This window comes from Branchiostoma floridae, chromosome 9 (assembly GCF_000003815.2).
Source record: "Branchiostoma floridae strain S238N-H82 chromosome 9, Bfl_VNyyK, whole genome shotgun sequence".
In the NCBI taxonomy this organism is placed as follows: domain Eukaryota; kingdom Metazoa; phylum Chordata; class Leptocardii; order Amphioxiformes; family Branchiostomatidae; genus Branchiostoma; species Branchiostoma floridae.
Genome location: NC_049987.1, coordinates 16,743,894 through 16,765,903, shown reverse-complemented (window position 1 = coordinate 16,765,903; position 22,010 = coordinate 16,743,894). Strand labels below are relative to the sequence as shown.

Sequence of the window (22,010 nt, the reverse complement as noted above, 5' to 3'; positions counted from 1 at the left end):
GACTTCAGCATGACGTCTCTGTCGTCCGTGTGAAGTCTTGTCAGCTACCCACCAGTACCCGTGTGACGTAGAGGAGACTTCTGTTAGCACAGGGCAGATAGAATGTTACACAAGGTAATAAGACGGTGCACGGTTGGAACTACGTATGCGCGAGGTCAAAAGTGAAGACCCCTATATAACTTGTAAACATTTCTTGTGTAGATCATGCCAAGACGTGCTTTTTTATGTCTCAGGGGCCTAAAACTTCTATATGGTGCATCTGCATTCAAACCATTAAACTGCATATTAGATATTTTTGTGCACATATTGTTCCCATACAAAGTGTGTACAGTTTTTCCTATGACACATTAATGCAACTGATGATGATTGAATAGAAAATTTTCATGAGCTGTGTATTTTTATTATGCAGGGCTATGCCATCAGGCGTGTACACCCCCCATGTGACACTGTGTTCCAGTGCAGACGACTGTCAGGACATCCCGTGTCTTGGGGAGGACGAGGGGGATTGTACGTTTGAGGTAATGATCACATGTACAGGTTTAAACTGTGTCTTTAGTATTACGAAAGCAGGTACTATGTCTGTTAGCGACATGCGCATTAGACTCAAGAATAAATGCCTATAAAATGTATAGAAATATTAACATATAGTATTACGAAACGTTGAAATGCCCATGAGAAGTTCAGCCGCTTGTTTTACTTTACAGACAAAAACCCAGAAGACACCTTACATCAAGTCCATAACCCCTACGACCGGATATCCTGGTAAATGTCTTCAAACACTGTTGCTGTAGATTTAGTTGTAATATTTTTCTTTTCGGTCTGCAAATTTTTGTTCTCATGTGTCAGTGGTTTGCACTCGATAGAGTGGCGGGAAGTGAGTGGGAAAATTGTGTCATTGCAAAGTTGCAAAAAAATATTGCAGTACTAAAAATAAGTAAAGTTCTCAGGTGGTAGAACCAGACGCTTATCAAACTTGACGGACATTCCATGTCATGGGGTCAATGGAAGAGGCTACTAACTAAGAGAGGATACTGTTTTTAGTCTGTCTGATACTAAGTTAGTGAAACCATTATATTCGCTGTGCTTTGGTACAATAAGATTTCTTATTCTCCTCCAAGGCACCATGCTGACCGTGTATGGTAAGATCATCACCGAAATGTTCGGCAGTGAGACGGGCGCGACCCTCAACGGCAGGACGGAAACCATCAAACGGTGAGCTCTACTATGTGCTTATGTCTGGTCTGTTTTTAAAGCAACCATTAATGTCAAGAGTTTCAAAATCTCTTTTCTCCGTGAATATTTTTGTATGTCATGTAAATTTTATTTCATTCTTTATGCAAATTAAGTTTGATGAATGCTTCTTATGAATAAATCATGTTTCCTTCATTATTTAACGTTTTAGTTGTTACCTGGATGGCGCTGGTCAGACATGTGAGCTGCGAGACGCCAACGGAGACATGTAGGTCTTAGAAGTACTTAGGGATTTAGATACTTTATCACAAGGTTGTTGATACGCTTATAATTGATGCTAAACAATCCCATCCCTTTGAGTGCTGCAGCGATATTGGGGCCACCCCTATCATCACCCTCAGTGATTACGCACCCTCGTGGTTATACCGCCGGGCCGCCCTGGTCTTTTTCGAAAGGTGTTGGGGGTTCTTTAACATACGTGGGGCATGGCTCTCCCCAAACATGGGACCTCCATTTAACATTCTACCCCTAACAGACACTGGGTACGCATTTACACCTGTGTGAATTGAGAAAAGTTAACGTCTTGTAAATTGAAAGGATTCATTCCTGGGGGCCGAGAAGGAACACTAGGGTCGTCACTTAATTTACACATGCGCCGGGCCTGGTATGGGAGGATGGCTTACATTAGTCTTTACATACAGTGTTGTGCAACATCTTACTGTTTGCCATTGGTTAGGTACGGAATCGAGATGGACGATGAGGGTGAGAGTATATGGGGAACATTCCAGGCGATGCCGCGGGGCAAGTTTGTCGGTAAGCAGTGTCTTATGTGAACACTATTTTGCGTGTATTCAACCTACAACATTGACGTTTTTCTAATATTGAAACTCGTTGATTAAAACACTTCCGCTTGGGAAGTTCTGAGGCTGTGTTGGCTACTTCATCCTCTGTCGTATTTTTCACAAGTTTTCAAGTGCTAACATTGCTCTTCTTCACAGGCCACCAGAACATCAGTATCATCGTCAGTGACACATACGGAAGGTTAGAAAATTTTCAAATGTTAACAAATTGTACACATTATATAAATCAACAACAGCAAGCTTGTTTGTAGAACAGTATGCTCAATTACTGCAAATAAATTACATGGCTGATAGTATACAGTCCAATGACAAGTCTATCCTTTCTACATGTGTCCTTGAGAGCAACATAAGATGTGATTTGTTGAATCTGAATTTTTCTTACTTCAGGTCTGAAAGTACTAGAGAAGCCAAACGTGTCAGCGCCAATATGAAGATGTACAATTTCCAGACCTATGCAAGTAAGGACCAACGTACATTATACAACAGACTCTCTCGCTCGTTATCTGATATTAAATCAAATGAGCGCTTGCAGTTAAAGGGCCCCCGGGGGTAATTTTACAACGGATAGAACAACTGATTATGATGTTTATGTTAACTGATTAGCTGTCATGGGCTTCTATTCCCGTTTTTCAGTCCGATACGGTTACGCCCCTAAGTTCCGTCAACCCTTAATGCTGACGTTCTGGTGTCGGCACATACATGTTTATGTAAAGGCGTCGATCATAGTGCAACTGGCTTATCCTGTACCCAACTGTACATCATTACAACAATACAACACTCAGTCAACGAAGCTGTTTTACTCTACATTTTTACAGCCATATATAGTATCTCTCTTACAGCAATAAATGTGTGAGTGTTCAATGGGTGTTTAATGGCAATATCAAAATTGATTTGCCTTTTTCTATTGAAGAGGTGAGTTCCGTGAGTCCCAGTGTCGGCAGCACTGAGGGGAGTTCCGCCATTACCATCAGCGGGGAGTGGTTCGACTCAACCTCACAGGTCGCAACGGTCACTGTCGGAGGTAAGAAATCTTGTTGACTCTACTCTTCTGATGAGATAGATAGTGGCGTATCAGACGAAGGCCTACGTCACATTTCCAAACCTGGGCCCCGCCTGGCAGCTTTTGGGTATATTTTGCGTATACGTTTCTATTTAATTTTAGTCTCCAGAAACAGCCCGGCCGAACCAAGGTTTTGAAATGTGACGTTAGCCTTAAAGTGGTTTCAACATATTGCCAACAGCAATAACACATATCTCGTTTGATGTTTCTCTTGTTATTCATGTTCTAAGGGGATGATATGTTCTAAATTTGTAATTTGTAATATATGATATGAGCTTCCCTATAGCAATATCCGATAGATCTGGTCACACTGGTCGCGTGGATAACATTGTATAAAGTATAATTCTATGATTTCATTTTTAGGTGAAGAGTGTAGCAGACATGGTAACGTAACTGACAACGAGATAGTATGTCTGACGCCGAAGAAACCGACTAACGAAGCAGCGTCCTACGCAGGTACGTACACTGTAAAGTAACATAATTTCGATTGTATCTACCATCAGCATTGTCTAGGATGCCCTCTGTTGTAATTTCATCAGAATAGAATAAAATAAACTTGTGGGGAAGGAGGTATATACCTATTAGTTCAAGATTTGTCAGTGCTTCGTGCACGTGGCTCTACTGAAATTAAACAGACGGCATTGCAGAATACCTGCGTTGACTACTGTGTACCTTTGTCATCACATCGGTAATCAGCGACAGACAAGGTGCAATGTGAACCAGTCAGCGTTGCCCTGAGGATGGTGACAGACGTCTACAGTCACCGAAACGTCATTGATAAGAAAACATTTGTGTAAAAGGGGCCAGTATATTTAGTGAACAATTTTTTTTTTTTTCAAGGAAACCGCGGTGTGTACCGGGAGGTTTGGGAGTACGCTGATACAACATCTATGCCTGCCCTGACTGACCTACTGGTCGGTGACCCCACAGAGGATCCCGAATGGGTGGACAGCTTCAGTTGGACTAACCGTTCTGAGGTACATGTAAATCACTTATACAGTACAATCCGCTTAATTGCACACCGTATTTACCAGTGTATTTCGTGCAATTATCCGGAGTGTGCAGCAGAGCGAAGGTATCCAGCTGGACAGTACGGGGTTGGGATTTGGGGATTCCGTGCAATCAACAGAAGTGTGCGGTAATGTGCAATTACATGTAACTGGCCTTTACCGTATTTACATGCCATTGCTTCTTTACGGAATATGCATTGTGCTTTCAGTAGGCTAGCTCTTAGCTACCATTATAATGACCGGTATTCGCTTTTCACAGAGCTATATTTCACGCATAAGGGGATTTTTCATTCCGCCCAACGATAACGAGTACCAGTTTGTGCTGTATGACTGCAAAGCGCCATCTGACGATTTCATCTGGTACTTCAGTCCAAATGGAGACGAAGATGACACGGTGGGTCTGCAATATTTAGCCTTTTAAGTGACATTTAAGTATTAATCAAAACAAGCAAGAATTACAAAATGTTTATCAGAATGACCAATAATTATTTTATTAGTAATTAGTTTTGGAGAAATTATTTTCAAGGAAAACGAAGTGGACTCACTAGAATTAACGGCTTATTTCTTCATAATATATTTTACCAACTCAGATGGAATTTTTGTGCAGACGTAATTCTTTTCATGACTATGTCAACTAGACAATTTTAAGTTTATAAATAACAAAACTTCGTGTTTCTTTCTCGCCTTGACAACATAACTTGTATTCCCTGAAATTGCCTAATAACTTTTTCAGCACTAAGGAGAGGGACAGCTTTATAGTTTATCGATATACATAATGTATATCTTCGTACTCATGACATCCTCAAACACTGACCAGTCTTGTGCAATTCTTACAGCCAGTCGTACTCAGATGTCCAGAGTCCGGTAGACGCTGGTCAGAGAAGTACATGCTGGCCGGAGGCAAAAGGTAATTGAAATTGTTGAAACCATATACCAAGAAACTGCTTCCATACTCTAAGACACGGTTTAATTAAATAGGCCTTACCGCTGAAGGCGACGTCGAAACCAATCCCCCGAAAGGAAGTGTATTCGTGTAACCGTAATTACAGGGCTATTGGAACACTGTACCTGTAGCTATATAGCACTATCATGCATGTATTGTAACACTATAGCTAAAACGACTCCGCCCTGAGATATCGCCAATACGTACGACTCCGCCCCTGACGTGTCGCCAATAATTAGAAAACTTTGGTACGACTACGCGACAATATGAATGAAAAGAAATGATGATGGCACAATCGGGTGGGTTCTGGTGATAGTTGATTTATTTCCCATCAAAAATTTTGGAATTTCTAGATATTTGCAATGACTAACGCTAATCACATGTTGAACCCATCCCAGCTACTACATGGAAGTCCGCTACAGACATGAGTGGTCTAACGACACTCAGCAGGAGATGAGAGGAGTGGCCGTGAAGATATTCAACACAGACTATGTGGGAGGGCAGAACTACCACGCACAGAACGAGAGACAAGAGATCAAAATCACGTCAACGGTCGATCGGGAGAAACAGGTCCGTTTAAAAGGGACTTTGTTGCTTCTGAACCATCGGACACCATCTGTTGTGCTATTAGTTTTATGTAATGTACAAGTAAAGTCGCAACATTTCCTCTCTCCCCGTTTTAGTTTCAAATGGACTTCGCAACAAAGAGTGGGAGGATATAAACGTTACAGTTCCCCTTCAAATATTTGCTTTGATAATACTCTGGCAGCCATGGTGCCCGTTACTATGTAATATATGCATTACAGTATGGAACGAGCAAGTTAGTTATTATGGTTCTGGGGGTGTTGAAGGCATTGCATTAGCGCAATGAATGCATACTTGCAATATATGTATTTATGTATGTATGTCGTATTCTACGAGGAAAATATTTTCATAATGATGACTATATGTTACTATAACATAGCGTATCAGCCTTGGCAGTGACGTTGAAGATTTCACTCTTGAATATGGTGGAGTCCAGTCAGAGGCGATTCAGGCCGGTTTGTCCCAAAACCAGGTAAGTACTTTCCACCCTTACAAAAACGCAACTTTTGTGATTAGTAAAACTTACAAAGATCCTGTATTCGCGTGGTAACAGTGTGTGTAGTGCTCATGTGTAATCACGTGTAAATCGAATGCCTGTGAAAAGTCATTAAAGATTTAAACATAAATGCCTAACCCATTGTTCCATGTGTATTGTAGGTGAAGAGAAAAGTTGAAAAGATGTTCCAAACACTGTGTCCTGACGAGGTGGCCAATCCTAACCAGGCTATCAGGCAGTTTGTCCAGGACTACGAGGGCGAATCAAGACGACCTGAAACAGGCACGAGGGTGGGTTGTAGATAGGATCAGAATCAGAACATCATCAACAGCTATGCCAATGCCGTCAGTACCATTTCCTTGAGCCAAACGTAAACTCCTTTCCCCTTTTTGCAGGTAGAAGCTGATGAAACCGAGCCTTTCTGTGGTAAAAAGTCTCTGAAGAATCCGTCACATCTGTATCGTAGCAACCGTGAGCACAATCTGTTCGTTATCAACCCGAACATGAACAAAGTGGTATGCTATACATTACATAATACTTTAACTACCTACGCTTTGCAAACAATGATTTATCCTTCTGACACGTTACTGTGAAACTGAAAAAAATCTGTATTGTTTGCAGCTGAGTGACATGTGACAAATGATGAAGAAACGTAGTTCTCATTTTTGTGTATGACTCTCAATGACATAACGTTACATTGATAAAACTATAATTCACGTGGAGTCATACCTATAGAAAGTTACCGTAAGGTCAGATATGTGGCCTTCGAAGACTTCATACAATACCCCCCATGAATTAGTAGCCTCTGCCAATGACCTAATGACCTGGACTGTCTATCATGTCCGACTTGGCTCACAATTGACCATGTTGAATTAGTCCAACACAAAATATTTCAAACAGACACTTTGTTTACTCCACAGATGTGCTTTGCATACAAGGGTGACATGGCTTCAAGAATCGGCTTCCGTTTCCGGTATGACAGTAATGACGGCGAACAACAAGAGGAGGATACTTGGTTTGGGCCCGACAATGACACAAGTCTGGACTTCGCTGCCAACACAGAGTACGTTGTTGTTTTCCTTCTCTTCTATACAGACTAAGAATTAGTAATCGTACGTTGTTGTTTTTTCTCTCCTATAACAGAATTAGAATCAGTAATCTTTAGTTTAAAACTTGTTCAATGGTAACTTCAATAAAACGTATATTCTGATGCGGTGATGTTTTTTTTCAGATGGCAGTATACATGTATCAACCTTCAGTCACTGTTCTCCAACCTACGGCCACTAGCATCCAACGTCAGGATCCAGGACATCCGAGTGGCACCAGAAGACACCGACGAAGAAGAAGAACCAGCAGACTTCTTTATTGACAACTTCTTCATTGGAAAAGTGGAGCCTATGGCACCAACAGGCAAGTAACTACAGCATACTTATACGTTCTCTTCTTTAGAATGTTCTTCTCCAAAACAAAATGAGGTTCGCAATAGAACTTAATTAAATAGGCCTGGAATAAAGATAGCTGTGGAATCAATTCTTCCTTTAACCATGATGCAAACTTGCACAATTTTACTACATGTCATCAGTCTTACAATGAGAAAACGTTTTATGATTATTAACATCGACTATCATAATTCCACCAGGTGCCATAATACCGCCACCTCAAAAAAAAAAACGTTAGTATAGAGGTATTCCCAAGATTGTCTTGAACACCGAATGTTAGATATCCTAAATGTAATACAATTCAGATGTTTACGTGTTGAAGACAATCTTGAGAAGGCCTCTATAACAACGTTTTTTGAGGTGGCGGTATTATGGCACCTGGTGGAATTATGCGAATGTATGTTACATATACTTTGAGAATATTTGACACAAGTGTTGCTTTATTGATAACAGTGGAGTGTTTTGTTTTGTTTCCTTAGATGTAGCTAGTAACCGTCGCCTGACAGCCCAGTTAGACGGCAATCTGGTGAAGGAAGTGGAAGTGGACAAGGTTGGAACTGGATATGACGTCACCTTTATCCCGTACAACTGTGGCCACAGCTTCCCTCTCATGGAAGCACAGGTATGACGCAAACACAAACGGCATACATGTGGATTACATGATTCCTAGTTTGACAGTTGCTAGTTGGAAATGCAGGAAAGTTACAAAGACTGGTGTCTCTGATATTTTGGTGTGCGCTCATCAATCAATTAACGTTGATCATATCTAGATCATTACAAAGAGGTATAAGATGTTTGCTGACCAAACATCGCATAACTTTGTGTATAGGTGACGTGCACTGGAGACTGCGGTGTGAACATTGAGAAACTGCAAGCCGCAAGTCTTCCCGTGCAGGGCAACTTTCATGTGACATTCGAAAACAGAGTTGCCACAGGTAAGGCCAAACGTTGATGGTGTCCAAAATCAGATCAAGACTTCTATGGGAAAATAATGAGTTACGGTTGTCAATGGATAGTTTTACGTAAATATGATTTGCTGTGCAGATGTGAAAATGTCCCGCTGTAATCGTATCTGTCACATCTAGTGTTGGATCAACCTTTCCATCTTCCTGTTTATTCAATGAGCTTGTAACAGGTAAAACTGATAGTAACATTTGTTTCTTATATTACTTCCTGTAGTTCCCGCAAATGCCACAGAAGAGGACCTTGCCGCCATTTTGAAGCTGGAACTTGGCATTGCTGCCAAGGTCGAACGCGAAGGAGAGTGTTCTGGCTACAAGTGGAAGGTAGAATGGCTGCTCGATGGAGGCGATAAACGTGATCTTCAGGTAAGTGATATTTAATTAACTTTTGGTTAAGGGTGCACAGTTTGAGAGTGAAAGAGGCCATTTACATCAGAGTACATCAGCCTTCCCTCAACTGAGACGGGGGCCGATACCGACTTCCAAGCATCTTTGACCCATTGCTGACATCACACTTCCAGTCTGGATGTTTGACATAGGCTTTGGGTCATTACAACTTGAAAAGGTTCAGAGGACTGATCGAAAGCTTGTTGGTAAACGCTTTATTTTGTGGACAGATTTAAAGTGTCAAATTGTATCACAATGTTGATTAACGTCACCGATGAACTTACATTTGAGTTTAAGAGTGTGATGACATGCTTGCATAATTGTTGTTCTTATGGTACGAGTTTACAGGTTGACGGCACAGACCTGACAGGAAACGATGTGAAGATTGAACAGAGTACCACAAACAATGGAGGTCTGTGGTTTTATCCTATCCCTGGTGACATGCTGCGTACCTGGCATGATACACCACAGGTGGGCTTGAGACTTTTTTCAATAAAGCAAACGAACATGTTGACTCAAGGGAAGACTTTCTATCATTGTCAATTTTGGGACATGAAATCAGAAGATTTAATTGATCATGTACAATATCTTGCATTTGAAGCAAATATGTTAAGTTTCTAGGATTTAGGAGAATTCTTATACACAACCAGGATGTACTTACTGTGCTTATGATTCGATGTCTACCAGACACCTTCCTCAGAGCTTCTGACTGGAGTTCTGCATCTCGCCGCTATATGTAGCCATTGAAGGTGGCGCTTTTGCGGCGAGAACATAATCCCAAATGTGGCCAAGTTTGTATCACCCCTCGTGCCGGTTCATCACTGGGGTTTCTGTTTTAAACAATAAATTGGAGGTACATTGCGTAGGTAGTTACCATGTAAGTCTTATATGAATATGTGTTAACTTTACATCTGGATTCAGGTGGCAGTGTCTATAAACAACATCCCATCTCGATGTGAGGGGGACTGCAGTTTTTCGTGGGCTTCAGGCAACACTCCAACCATAACAAGTGTCACTCCTCCACAAGGTATACCGTCTTCTGCTTATCAACAACTACATTTGAGTGAGATGGCAGGTTGTTTTAAGTGTGACTACCGTGATCACCAATTATAACAAGAGTTCGTAGACCTCAGGCCTGCATGAAATGTATTAGGTGTCTGTAGACCTATTGTGTATTTTTTTTTCCTTTTCGTCCCTGGTTGCGTATTTTTACCGTGTTGGTTGTGCACCATGCAAAAGTCTGAAATTCCATTTTCAGAATGTGTAAGTTTGGGCATGGATGAACATTAATTATTTTGGATTTCTTAAGCATGTAACCAACCACAGTACCTTAAAGTTATTGAGACGACTTTTCCTACCTTTTTTGGTCTCAGAGTCAGATGGCCCATGTAGTTGTTCTGTCACATATGATATATTCAGTACTGATATCTTCCTATTTCAATGTACTGACCTAATGCAGCTGCTAAATCTCCTTATTGTACCAATGATATTCATTAAAGATTTATTTCTGAAGTGTTATATCACTTGACACTGGAAGGTAATTTGCATAATTTGAAAAATTATATTTTTACAGTAGTTCCATAGACAATATGAATAGTGGTAGGCCCCATCCAGCAGCATTAGGGTGGTATGATATTTTGTTCAATCCGTCCAACTAAAACCTAAATCTCCTGAAGTACCTAAGCCAAATTTTACAGCAGAATTTACTACTCAAAATGTCCTTGTCAATCCCATTCATAAATGGCAAGCTGCTGGCAACTTTAAAAAGTTCAGAAAGCTGTCGTAGTCAGAGTGAACACCCAGCAAACATCCCCCCAAATCAATGAGCAGCTGCTTAGAGGAGGAAACAATTTCATCATATTTTTGCAGTGACAAAATGCAACAAACGATACCAAATTTAAAACAAAACAAAGCCTCTACCACTTAACCTTGCCCGTACTATAGATTAAGCAGGCCCAAAAATCAAGCAAATATGACTAGCCCCAAACTACAAATTACCGGCATACAATACGGAAATGGCATCCCCAAAGAAACAACAAGAAACAGGAAAAATCATACACATACCTTTGTCTTACACTCAAGCTCTATACATTTCTCCTCCACTTTAGAAAGTTGTATCTTCTGCTGATTGCCAAACAGGGTAAAGGAACTTGTACCAGAACATTAAACCCAGTACTACACAGCTCTCAAAACACCACAAACTCGGACTAAGAAGCAAACTCAAACTGTACCTAACAAATACAGCAACAGATACTAGACTAAGTATATCATCTGGCAGGTCAGACACTGTTGATACAAAGTAACCTGATACATTGAAGGTGGCCCAGGCCAGATGATGGTTCTAGGTGTAAACTTAAAGACCTCTCAATCAACCAAAACAGATGATGGTTCTACCCAACCCAACCGTCAGCAACCAAGCAGATATTGGGGGGATGCCCCAACCACACCAAAACAGGGTCAACCTATACAGTATCAAGTTCAAGCACTAGGAGGCCCAAAATCAAACCTCACCACCAGGACACCACCAACAACTCACGTACCAAATAGCAACACAATGGCACCTTGCGTTCCGGAGATACAGCGCACGCCCCGTGCCCGCACAAAAGGTAACCTAAAATGTCAAGTTCAAGCACCAAGGGCGCCAAAATCAAAATTGAGAATTATTCACCCATCGCCGACACATGTGCCAAATATCATCGCGCCAGCACCAACCGTTCAGAGGATATAACTCCGGAAATACCCCTCCCGGACACAAAATTCGACCTGCCGGGTCAAGTTCAAACGCGGCAAGGCCCAAAGTCAATCCTAGGCAACAGGCAACAACCCCCCACCCATGCACCAAAAATCGTTGCAATCGCGCGTATCGTTCCGGACACACAGCGCCAAAAGTGCCCCCAAAACACCAAAAATGCCACCTGCAATGTCAAGTTCAAACGCCAGGAAGCCCAAAATCAAACCTGAGTGTCAGGCCACCACCCCCAACCCACGTACCAAATATCGTCGTGCTCGCACCATCCGTTCTCGAGATACAGCGCCCTAAATCCCCAGCTTCCAAATTTTCCCACGCCCGTGAAAACCATACCTGCATACATGCAGGTAAAGAGCTGTCGGTTACTAGTAATCCTTGCCGGACATGTAACCCGACATGGCGAACCAGCCGGTAAACTGCTCTTTTGCAATTGGTCCCCTGAAGCAAACAGGAGAAAAAGCCGTCCATGCCTTATGCTAAATAGCTTTATTGAATCAGAGATTGGATTATGTGATAGGGACTTGTGATGAACGTTAGATCGCACTGGAAGCGGAACTGTTAATGCTACAACTAGATAAGAATATGTGTATATATATGTATATATATGTAAATATATGTATGTATAAAGAACTGATTTCTTTACATTTTTGGCATTTTTTTCGTCGCAGGAAACGGAGGGATTGAAGTTGATATTGCCGGCACTGGCTTCAGCAGCGACTGTACTGATATGAAGGTGGTCATTGGTCACACGGATGATACTGACGAAGGCGTGGCCTGTGAACCATCTACCTGCACTTCAAACTCCATAAGATGCACAGGTAATAAAATTTTATGATACTGTAGCCTTCTTCATGGGAAGTTCAAAGTTATCAATAAATGTATTATATAATAGACATTAGGTGTGATAGGTATGCTCAAAGGTTGTTGGTAAACCAGTGGATGGTCTAACATGTCACCACCTTTATTATTATTTTTTGCCAAGTGATTCAAGTCATTCCGATAAAAAAGATTGGATTTCAATTATATTGCAGGGATGAAATATGCTAGGAAAGACAGAAACGGCACCGAGGAACCGTTTGGACCAAGACCTTATGTTTGTATGTGAATTCGGACTTCCAAAACCTTGATTTTTTGATACAGAGGCAGGATTACAAACTGGTAGCCCACATCAAGATTACTATTCATTTTTCAGTGGGAAGTTGTGGGCGAGGACAGCATACAGTGAAAGTGTATGTGTTGCCGCATGGAAGCGATCCGGATGCAAACACAAATGGGAGGGCCACAGGAGACGTCTCCTTCACCTACCTCGGAGGCGTAACAGGGATCAGCCCAACAGCCTCTGGACTTGGAGGTATTTATATGCAACCTCTGCTTAAAGATTATCTATTCTGTAGGGCACTAGAAAAAATTGTCCAAAAGTAGTTTAGGTTAACTGCTGAACACGCAAACATCAACTGTGTTTCTTTTTAAAAATGTCATTAGTTATTGTAAATAAAATATTCCATCGCCTTTAAGGATACTGGAATCGAATCTGCTGATGGAATCGTCTGAATATTTCTGTGTATTTCAGGAGGTGTTCGGTTGAATGTCACTGGGTATGGTTTTGCTGACGATGACATCCCAAGAGTAGGCGGAAATGAATGTGACGTCATCTCCCGTAGCAACGAGCATATCGTCTGCATTGTTCCTCCCGGGGTGAGCGATGAAGAAGTGAAGTGCACACCGATATTATTTCACAATACGATGTTGATCTTTTGTTATGGATCTTTAACGACGACCGAGTTCAAAGCCAAGTCGATGTTCCGTTATATTTCATATAATTCTATCAATATAACACCGATATAAAAACACTGGGTAAAGTAAATGATGTAAAATGGGTAAACGCCTGGTCAAATACGTCGTATAATTGCAAACCGAGAGCATTCTTGGGATATTCATGCTTGTTTTCTGCAAAATCCAGCCGTCTTGTCACAGAAAAGGCTGTCTTAGATAATTGTCGACAGTTGGTTCTCTTCCAGCTTTAGAGTTGACCGCACTGTAGCACATGCTTTATGGATGAACTGTGTTACCCTGGAACAATTGCTCAGTTTAATATATGGAAATAGTCAATGTCTAGATCTTTTCTGATGTTAGGTTGCTGGTAGCGCAGATGTCGCGGTCAGTGGTCTAACAGCTGCAGATACGTTCACATACGACGCCGGATGGACCCCTATCATCACAGCGTACTCCCCACGACAAAGCGGAGTTAAAGGTAAATACATAATATTCTTACTGACAGGAATCTTTTTGTTGAGAATAATTAATATGGCCATTACAATAATGCCACATATGTTTGAAAAGTATTGGGATTTTCTTTTATCATTTAAGGTGGAGATACTTTGACAATCGAAGGTTCTGGTTTTGGGAATTCACCAACGATTGTCTTCAGAGGCCATGGAGAAACTGAAGAGGTTGAAACAGGTTTGTGGATGTTCTTAATGAATTTGTTCCTATTACTCTATTTCATTCACACACTGACGTAAAAATATACATTATAAAATGTCTTTCTGTCAATCTAGGAAAATTATTATTATAGTGTTAGAAATACATTTACATAGCCAGATTGTTTTTCAGGATTACCAGTTGACATACGATGAGAATGCTAAATTAATCTTCTTACATTCTCTTACAGTTGTAGATAGCAATAGGGTCATGTGTACTCTACCAGGATTGGCACCAGGAACGTATGACATCTTGCTAAACGTCGATGGGAATGGGTATGGCGTCATAGACGGGTAAGTCAAAAGTCATTCCTGAATACTGAGAATAATCACCAAGCACTTATGATGTATTATCGTATAGCCAGACGACGTCAACCAGATAGCTCCAATTTCTCCATTACCCGCATCCGGGGTATAGGTCTTGTTTCCAGGGTATTGTCAACCATCAGTGAGTAGGGATCTGACAGTGCTGAGAACGAAAGCCATCAAAATTGCGGCTCGATTCAAAGACGGATTAAAGGTAGAAATCGATCACAAATCGATCACAGTGACGTTTCGGCTGGTCTAGGAAGTAAGAAATGCGGACTCGATCGATCATTCGGTGGTCATATTAACCGGCCATGAATTATGGCACCGTATACAGCCCAGGGTGGGTCATTAATCCTATATCAGAGAGTAATTTTTTGTCATTGCTTTTCAGATCCGCGTCTTTCCCAACCGTTGAGTACGTTCTACGTGTGACGGGAGTGTCCCCGTCCCAAGGGTCCTTATCCGGCGGGACACTTGTGGGACTTTCCGGAGAGGGTTTCAGCACAAACGCCGAGGAAAATGAAGTCATGTTCGGTGATACAGCATGCGAGGTATGATACTAAACTGCTCATCATCATGGGCACTAGAAATAAATAGAAAGCCAAAGAAGAGCAATAATAAGAGATTCAGATTTTAGAAAGGTCATACGCGTAAAAGGGTAAAAAAACATTAACATACCAAATGATCTTGCTTCACCTCAATTGAAAATGAATGTTTTAACTTTCCATTATGATTTTTGGAACATGGTCTATGTATTATTTAGTAATCATGATGTTTGTATGATCTTGGGCAACATTCAACCGGACTGTAACACATTGTATTCAATTTGGTACTGCTAATCTTGATAATCTGACAATGTTACAAACGTTTTAGGAAGTGGAAGAAACTCTGTAGATTCAAATGGGATATAACATAACCTCTCTACGCTTCTACTTGACTTATCTAACTCAATGCATTTAACGCATGTTGGTAAAGGATATGCAATAAAGACCATTGCCGTTGTCATTGATGATTCCACAGGTCTTGACCAGCTCGTCTACGGAGGTTTGGTGCCGGATGGGAAGTGCTGGAAGACGTCATGTTGTGGACAACAGTGGCACGGATCCAAGTGAGTAATTACTATGCATTCTGTGTCGCTTTGAAGTAATATTTGTCCCTTGATGAAACAGAACAAGTTGCAATGGAAGGGGCAAACCAACATCGCTTCTCCCTGTCATCAAAAACTATCTACGACATAAATTAGTATAGTAACAAGCATGTTAATCAAGACTGTGACATGTCTAGACAAAAGACACAAAAACTTGTGCTAGTGCAGTACCAAAAAATCGATCAGGGGGCCTACCACTAAATATCATCGCAATCCAACCAGGGGTTTTAAACTTATGCTGAGCAAAGGTCTCCGGACACAAAAGGACACACGGAAACACCAAAAACAATATTTTCCGTGGAGTTATAAAGTGTTCATAGGGAAACAACTAGATCTAGACTTATTTACAAATGTTTGAATCTATCATTTCCCAGACTTTGGCGAAGGCTACGCCTGGAGCCAGGGTACCCTAACCATCGAAGAAGGCGACACTGTGGTTTGGACCTGGTCTCCTTACACACAGGGTGTGGGGTTCGCCATCAGACAGACAACTGGACCAGGCGGGGAGCTATCAGAAAACGGCTTCTCCAGTGGACCCAAGTCAAGCAAAGGTGCGTAATATGAATGATATTGATGATCGTTGTAGATGGTTAGATGCAGCCTAATGTTAGAAGATCACGAAATTATCAGCTTTACACACTTGAAAATCCACTTTTCAAGAGGTCGTCGACCTACCTAAACTGTGGTATACCGGTATATGGTATACGGATAGATGTTGTAGTCCATAGGATTGGACGGTAATCCGATGACCTCGTGTTTTAGCTAGGAGACACCACTATTGATAAAAGCATGTGTGCGACATCAATCAATCGATCCACGCCAGCATCAAAGCTATATCTCCAAAAGTCAATTTTGCACTGCACAAAATGTGACAGAACTGGTTATGTAAGGCTACAACCTGTTTAACTGTTGTTAACCAACATTTCTATGAATGAATAATTAATGATAAAGTGTTAATGATAACAATATTCAACAAAAAATGATTAATAATCAATAATAAGTAATAAAGTATCTAAGTATAACAGTCGTTATTCCATATATAATTAGCAATGTAAAATTTGTATTTTTCTTGGCAGGCTCCTTTTCCTACACTTTCAATGCCGTGGGTGATTATTACTACACCAGTGGATGCGTCGATGACAAATGTGACATCCAGATGACTGGGAAGGTGGAAGTCATCCAGGCCTTGGACCGCACAGAGACCCTTTCATTCACACTCAATGGCATAGAAGCAACATACAATCCTATCGGGGCAGGACCAGGTGAGCAACCCTGTTGTTATCATCAACTCGTCATGAAGGGTGCTCTAAAGAGGAACAATAATGATGAAGACGATGGTGATGATGTAGATAAATAACATCGGTGCTGTAGACGATGCTGCTAATAGATGATGGAAATTATGCTATCTCGTTTTTATAAAAATATGTCTAGCAAAGTCATATCAAATTGTACACATTGCTGGCAGCAACTATCAAATTTCTAAATACATTTTCTGATTACTGGCTGCCTGATGTAATAATGCATTCATTTTCATAATAGAATGTTCTTGATTCAAACAGATAACTTCAGGTCACTCAAACATTTTCATTCTCATCTCCAGCATCCAGCGTGACATGCCCAGGATCAACAAGAGAAGTGCTAGACTGCTCCACAGATCCTCCTACTGCATCTCCCGATGCTCCGTTTAGCTTCGTCTTCCGTAACTGCATGACAGCAACTGTCACCTCCCTCAGCCCTACCCATGGTACTGCTGGGGAGACCATCACCATCCAGGGTACGGGCTTCAGCACAAACGCGTGTGAGAATGAGGTTCTGATTGGCGCATACTCCTGTGACGTCACATCATCAACATCCAATAGCATCACCTGTCAGGTTAACCCTCTTGACAACATGCCTGTAGGATCCTTCCATCCAGTGTCTGTTAACATCAAGAACCGTGGGTACGCTAGAATGGCCACTCCTGAAGGGGAGGAGTCTCGCATGTTCGCTCTTCTACCGGAAGTGACGTCTGTATCCCCTGAGCAGGGTTCTACTGAAGGAGGAACCCAGCTCACCATTCGCGGATCAGGATTCGTCTCATCGATGGACAGTACCACAGTAACGGTTGGAACAGTCCCATGTGATATTCAGTCCTTTTCTTACACCGAAATCATTTGCATAACGCAAGCAGCATCCGAGAGAACAAGGGACGTCACCGTCACCCAAGCAACGAGTGGGCATCACGTCGACAGCGTCTGTGACCCTACAGATGAAGACAGGGGATGCAAGTATGCTTACCGGGTAAGTGTAGAATTGTGTTCAAATCAAACGTTACCCGACGCAGTGAACATTTTCTAAGAGGATAACACTTTAAGCGCGAATGATCTTTATTGCCTTTGACGAGAACAAACACAAAAAAATCCAAAGCCCGCTGCAGTACTGTAGCAAAACACCAGGTGAACCATGATAATTGTTCCCACAACCGCTATATCTAGCTATCAAATAACACCAAGATACATTCACAACTTCTAGAGTTATATGACATTGAACTACATACAGACCCACCACACCCTTAAGTTAAAGTTAAATCCTTCCCGCGCCTGAAAGCGCATAGGACGGTGCCCATCTCTGTTTCCTTAGCCCTGGGCCACACAACGCAATCACTACAGCAGGGGGCTAGTCCACTGGTAGTGGTGTGTGTTCAACTTCCATACTCTTTCCCGAAAACTGAGTGCTAAGCAGAGAAAGCAGCATGTACTATTTTTAAAGTCTTTGGTATGACTCGGCCGGGAATCGAACTCACGACCTACCGAATGCAAGGCGAACACTCTACCCACTAGGCCATTGCATCGTGGTGCAACTGAAACATAGCTGCCATATTAATATTAAATATTAAAACGTTTTCCTGCGGTAATGCTACTGGCTTTGTATTTTCGTGGGTTTGATCAACTCATTCATGTTTACCAACAGCATTCTTCATAATAACCCGTTTATTTAGAGAAGGTGATATGTGTTCGTGGAACTCTAGTTTAAATGTTGAAATAAAATACATAATTGTAACTGTAAAATACAAATGATTTCTTTAACATCATTTAACTCTCTCTGTAATGACTTATGCTGTATCCGGGGACCAGGTATGTTAATGAGTACAAGGCTTTATGGTAATTCAGAATTCTCTGATTGGTTTACAGAGCTCGCAAACACCACGTGTCTCAACCATAACTCCATCAACAAGTTCTGGATCTGTCACTGAGTTCACCATCAGGGGAATCTTGTTTGGAACTTCCAAGGAAGACATAACCGTCACCTTCGGGGAAACGACGTCATGTGCTGTCACGTCCGTTACAGATGGCGTCATTGTCTGCTCAGCCGAGCACATACCAGTCGGGGAACAGACTGTTGGGGTACACGTGGCCGGACGGGGAAACGCCGCGTCAAGTACGCTTGTGTCCAGCCAGGCTGTGATCAACTCCATGTCACCGACAGAGGGGAGTCTCGCCGGCGGGACAACCTTGACCATCACAGGCAACGGCTTTGGCAGTGACACTAACGTCACCGTGGACGGACAGATTTGCGAGATCATGTCTGTTAATCTCTCCACCGTAACCTGCATCACTCCAGGTAAATGATCACCAGCAATCTTCAACATACAATTTCTACTGGCATGGTACTTTTGTTGCGTTTGTTCTTCAAAATACTTAGTAGTGCCCAAAACGTTGCTGTTTTATCTCATTTTTTTTAGTCTATGTGCGGAGGATTTGTTTTCAATGTGTCATGATGTGTGTGTTCGTAATCATTCGAATACAGAGCCATTGGGGTGGCAGGAAGTGAGTGGAAATGTGGTGTCGCTGCAAAGGTCAAACTAGAGGGAGCGACAGGAAGTAGGGTTTAGAGGTGATAGAACTAGTTCATTCATGTTCATAAAGCCAAATCAATGAGTCACGACTCACAAAAGGGTTTGGTGTCACTTACTCAAAATCGTTGTTGACTTTTGTCGATTTATTGTCTTTTTCTCAGCAACTGATGGAAGTGACCACCAAGCTCAAGTGTCTGTGGTTTCCAATGGGCAAAGCTACCCCCCACAAGCCTTCACGTACAGTTCAACCCTAACCCCAAATGTGGCTGGTATCAGCCCAGTCGAAGCCACCAGCGGGGCATCGGTAACGATCACAGGGTCAGGATTCGGACAAATGACAGGAGACAATGAAGTTTCCATTGATGGCGCCCCTTGTGCGGTAGACTCATCATCGGACACGGAGATCGTCTGCACACTCGGAGAACACGTGGCCGGCAGTGACTACGTCGTGGACGTGACAGTTGTTGCGAAGGGAAATGCGAGATCCGGGGTCACCTTTAACTACGAATTGTCACTATCAGCAGTTACACCGAATTCAGGTGAGAGTCTTTAACAAACTTGCAAATATTCATTCAGTTACCTAATACATTGCCTACATTTGATTGATCACCTTATCTCTTTTTTTTGGTCAAAGATATGTTTTATTACATATTGAGAAAAAATTCGGAAATTTTACAATGGTGTCATATATAAATTGTACGTTTATTTCTAAGGTCGTACTCGAAGGCTACATTGCAAGTATATTGTAGAAATATAGGAGGCATACATTTGACAATAGACATTATTGTAAAAAGACACTACTCAAACAGTAGTGTTGGCTATAACATGTTGATGTCATCGTCTCACAATTTGTATCGTACGCATTGTTCTTACAGGAAGTTTTGGAGGTGGCCATACCCTGTCTCTAACAGGAACTGGTTTTGCTGAAGACGCAGCCGTCACCGTGTGCAGTCGCTCCTGTCCTATTACCAGTGTAAACCCCAGTCTGATACAGTGTGAACTACCAGCACATGATGGTAAGTTTATTCTCTGTTAGAGTCCTAATTTCATATCGTAAGTTGCTGCATAAGTAATAAGTATAATTTATCATTTATCATGTTTATTTTGCACATAATTAGTAAATATCATAAGCGATAAATAGTAATGCTAATAATCCAACTGTAATCGATCAAGCTAAGATTATATATTGGCCACCCCAAGAAATTGTCTATTAGCGTATATGAAAAAAAAAATAATTACGTAGCGTCGATAATGATAATGTATATTACATAAGGAAAATATCAGGTCAAATAGTGTAATAAGACACAAGTGAAATATAGATACACTTTTTTATCTTTGGCTTATCAGGATTAGCCAGTGGGACTGCGGCTTGTGATGTTGCCATTGTCGTTGGCAAAGAGACGAGAACTTTACCCAACGCGTTCACCTATGACAGCAGTCTGACACCCATCATCATGTCCGTCTCCCCTGGGATGGGAGGAACGGCAGGGGGAACAACTGTCACCGTCACCGGAACAAACCTTAGGTATATTTTCTTTGGTTCTTCGTAAAGGATACCTGTAAATGATACCTGATCACGTATCATTGTTATGATTTCGGAATGGCGGCTTTGAAAAGGTGTATTCTGACACATTTTCCGCCATACATATTGTGTATATGGAGAATGTCAATAAATAGATAAATACATTTTCCTCTTTGTTGTTGTTGAGACATTAGCTTTTGGATTGGACCAGTGAACATTCTGTTGCATGATAACCTAGTGATGATACGAATATGATTATTCTCAAACTCTTATTCTGTTGTCTACTAAAGATCCTCTTCAACAAGGTCACATACCAGGGGGCCCAAAATTTACCTTGACCTTGAACACAATAAAACAACTATATCAGATTCTTCATTTTTCATGGAGATAACAGATCACATATTATGCTTTGTTATGTTCGTTTATACCCCAGTGGCGTCACGAGTGTTTCCATAGCGGGAAGCGACTGTGGCATATCTGGAGTACGGTCAGACACAGAGATCGTTTGTGTGACTGGCGCCCACAACGGAAGCGCAAGAGCGAAGATCAGGGCAGAGGGCGCCAACGGAATTGCTACACAGGTAAGACTCCTACAGATAAAACACGTTAAGCCATCTATTACACAGCAACGAACTTTCCTGAGTACAAGGCGTGACACAGATAGTGTACAATAACACAGGAGAACCTATTTGCGTAAAGGTCACTGGAAAAAAGAAACAATGTATTTTTGTAGATATGTATCCATTCTCCCAACAAGTCTATTTTGGCTAAGTTGCTTTCTTCTTTGAACGGGCAGATTGAGACTAAACCTTCAATCAATGACACTGTACCATCAAATCTTTTTTGTGTATTACTTTACTGTAGGACAATGCAGACTTCTACTACGTGGACAGGTGGTCATCCGTGTACACCTGGGGTGGGGGAGAGGCTGGCTTACCTGTGGAGGGAGACCTTGTCATTGTCCATGAGGGACAGACTCTACTGCTGGACATCGATACACCAATACTCAAAATGCTGCTGATCCAAGGTAGGAAA

The 22,010-nt window shown here is 41.7% G+C and overlaps 1 protein-coding gene across 1 annotated transcript in view; it reads left to right on the top strand.

Moving 5' to 3' along the window:
- Positions 1-8,768: 8,768 nt before the first annotated feature.
- The window catches only part of LOC118422228 (fibrocystin-L-like), a 45,123-nt gene continuing 31,881 nt past the window's right edge, over positions 8,769-22,010 (top strand). The window contains exons 1-20 of the mRNA XM_035829745.1: positions 8,769-8,912; positions 9,282-9,404; positions 9,855-9,960; positions 12,351-12,500; positions 12,875-13,033; positions 13,253-13,377; positions 13,816-13,933; positions 14,050-14,142; positions 14,354-14,456; positions 14,863-15,022; positions 15,492-15,579; positions 15,993-16,169; positions 16,695-16,880; positions 17,219-17,898; positions 18,789-19,218; positions 19,615-19,992; positions 20,329-20,469; positions 20,801-20,978; positions 21,409-21,556; positions 21,840-22,002. Of these exons, the coding sequence (XP_035685638.1) occupies positions 9,375-9,404; positions 9,855-9,960; positions 12,351-12,500; positions 12,875-13,033; positions 13,253-13,377; positions 13,816-13,933; positions 14,050-14,142; positions 14,354-14,456; positions 14,863-15,022; positions 15,492-15,579; positions 15,993-16,169; positions 16,695-16,880; positions 17,219-17,898; positions 18,789-19,218; positions 19,615-19,992; positions 20,329-20,469; positions 20,801-20,978; positions 21,409-21,556; positions 21,840-22,002 (3,613 nt within the window). The 5' untranslated portion in view covers positions 8,769-8,912; positions 9,282-9,374. The remainder of the gene's footprint in view (positions 8,913-9,281; positions 9,405-9,854; positions 9,961-12,350; positions 12,501-12,874; positions 13,034-13,252; positions 13,378-13,815; positions 13,934-14,049; positions 14,143-14,353; positions 14,457-14,862; positions 15,023-15,491; positions 15,580-15,992; positions 16,170-16,694; positions 16,881-17,218; positions 17,899-18,788; positions 19,219-19,614; positions 19,993-20,328; positions 20,470-20,800; positions 20,979-21,408; positions 21,557-21,839; positions 22,003-22,010) is intronic.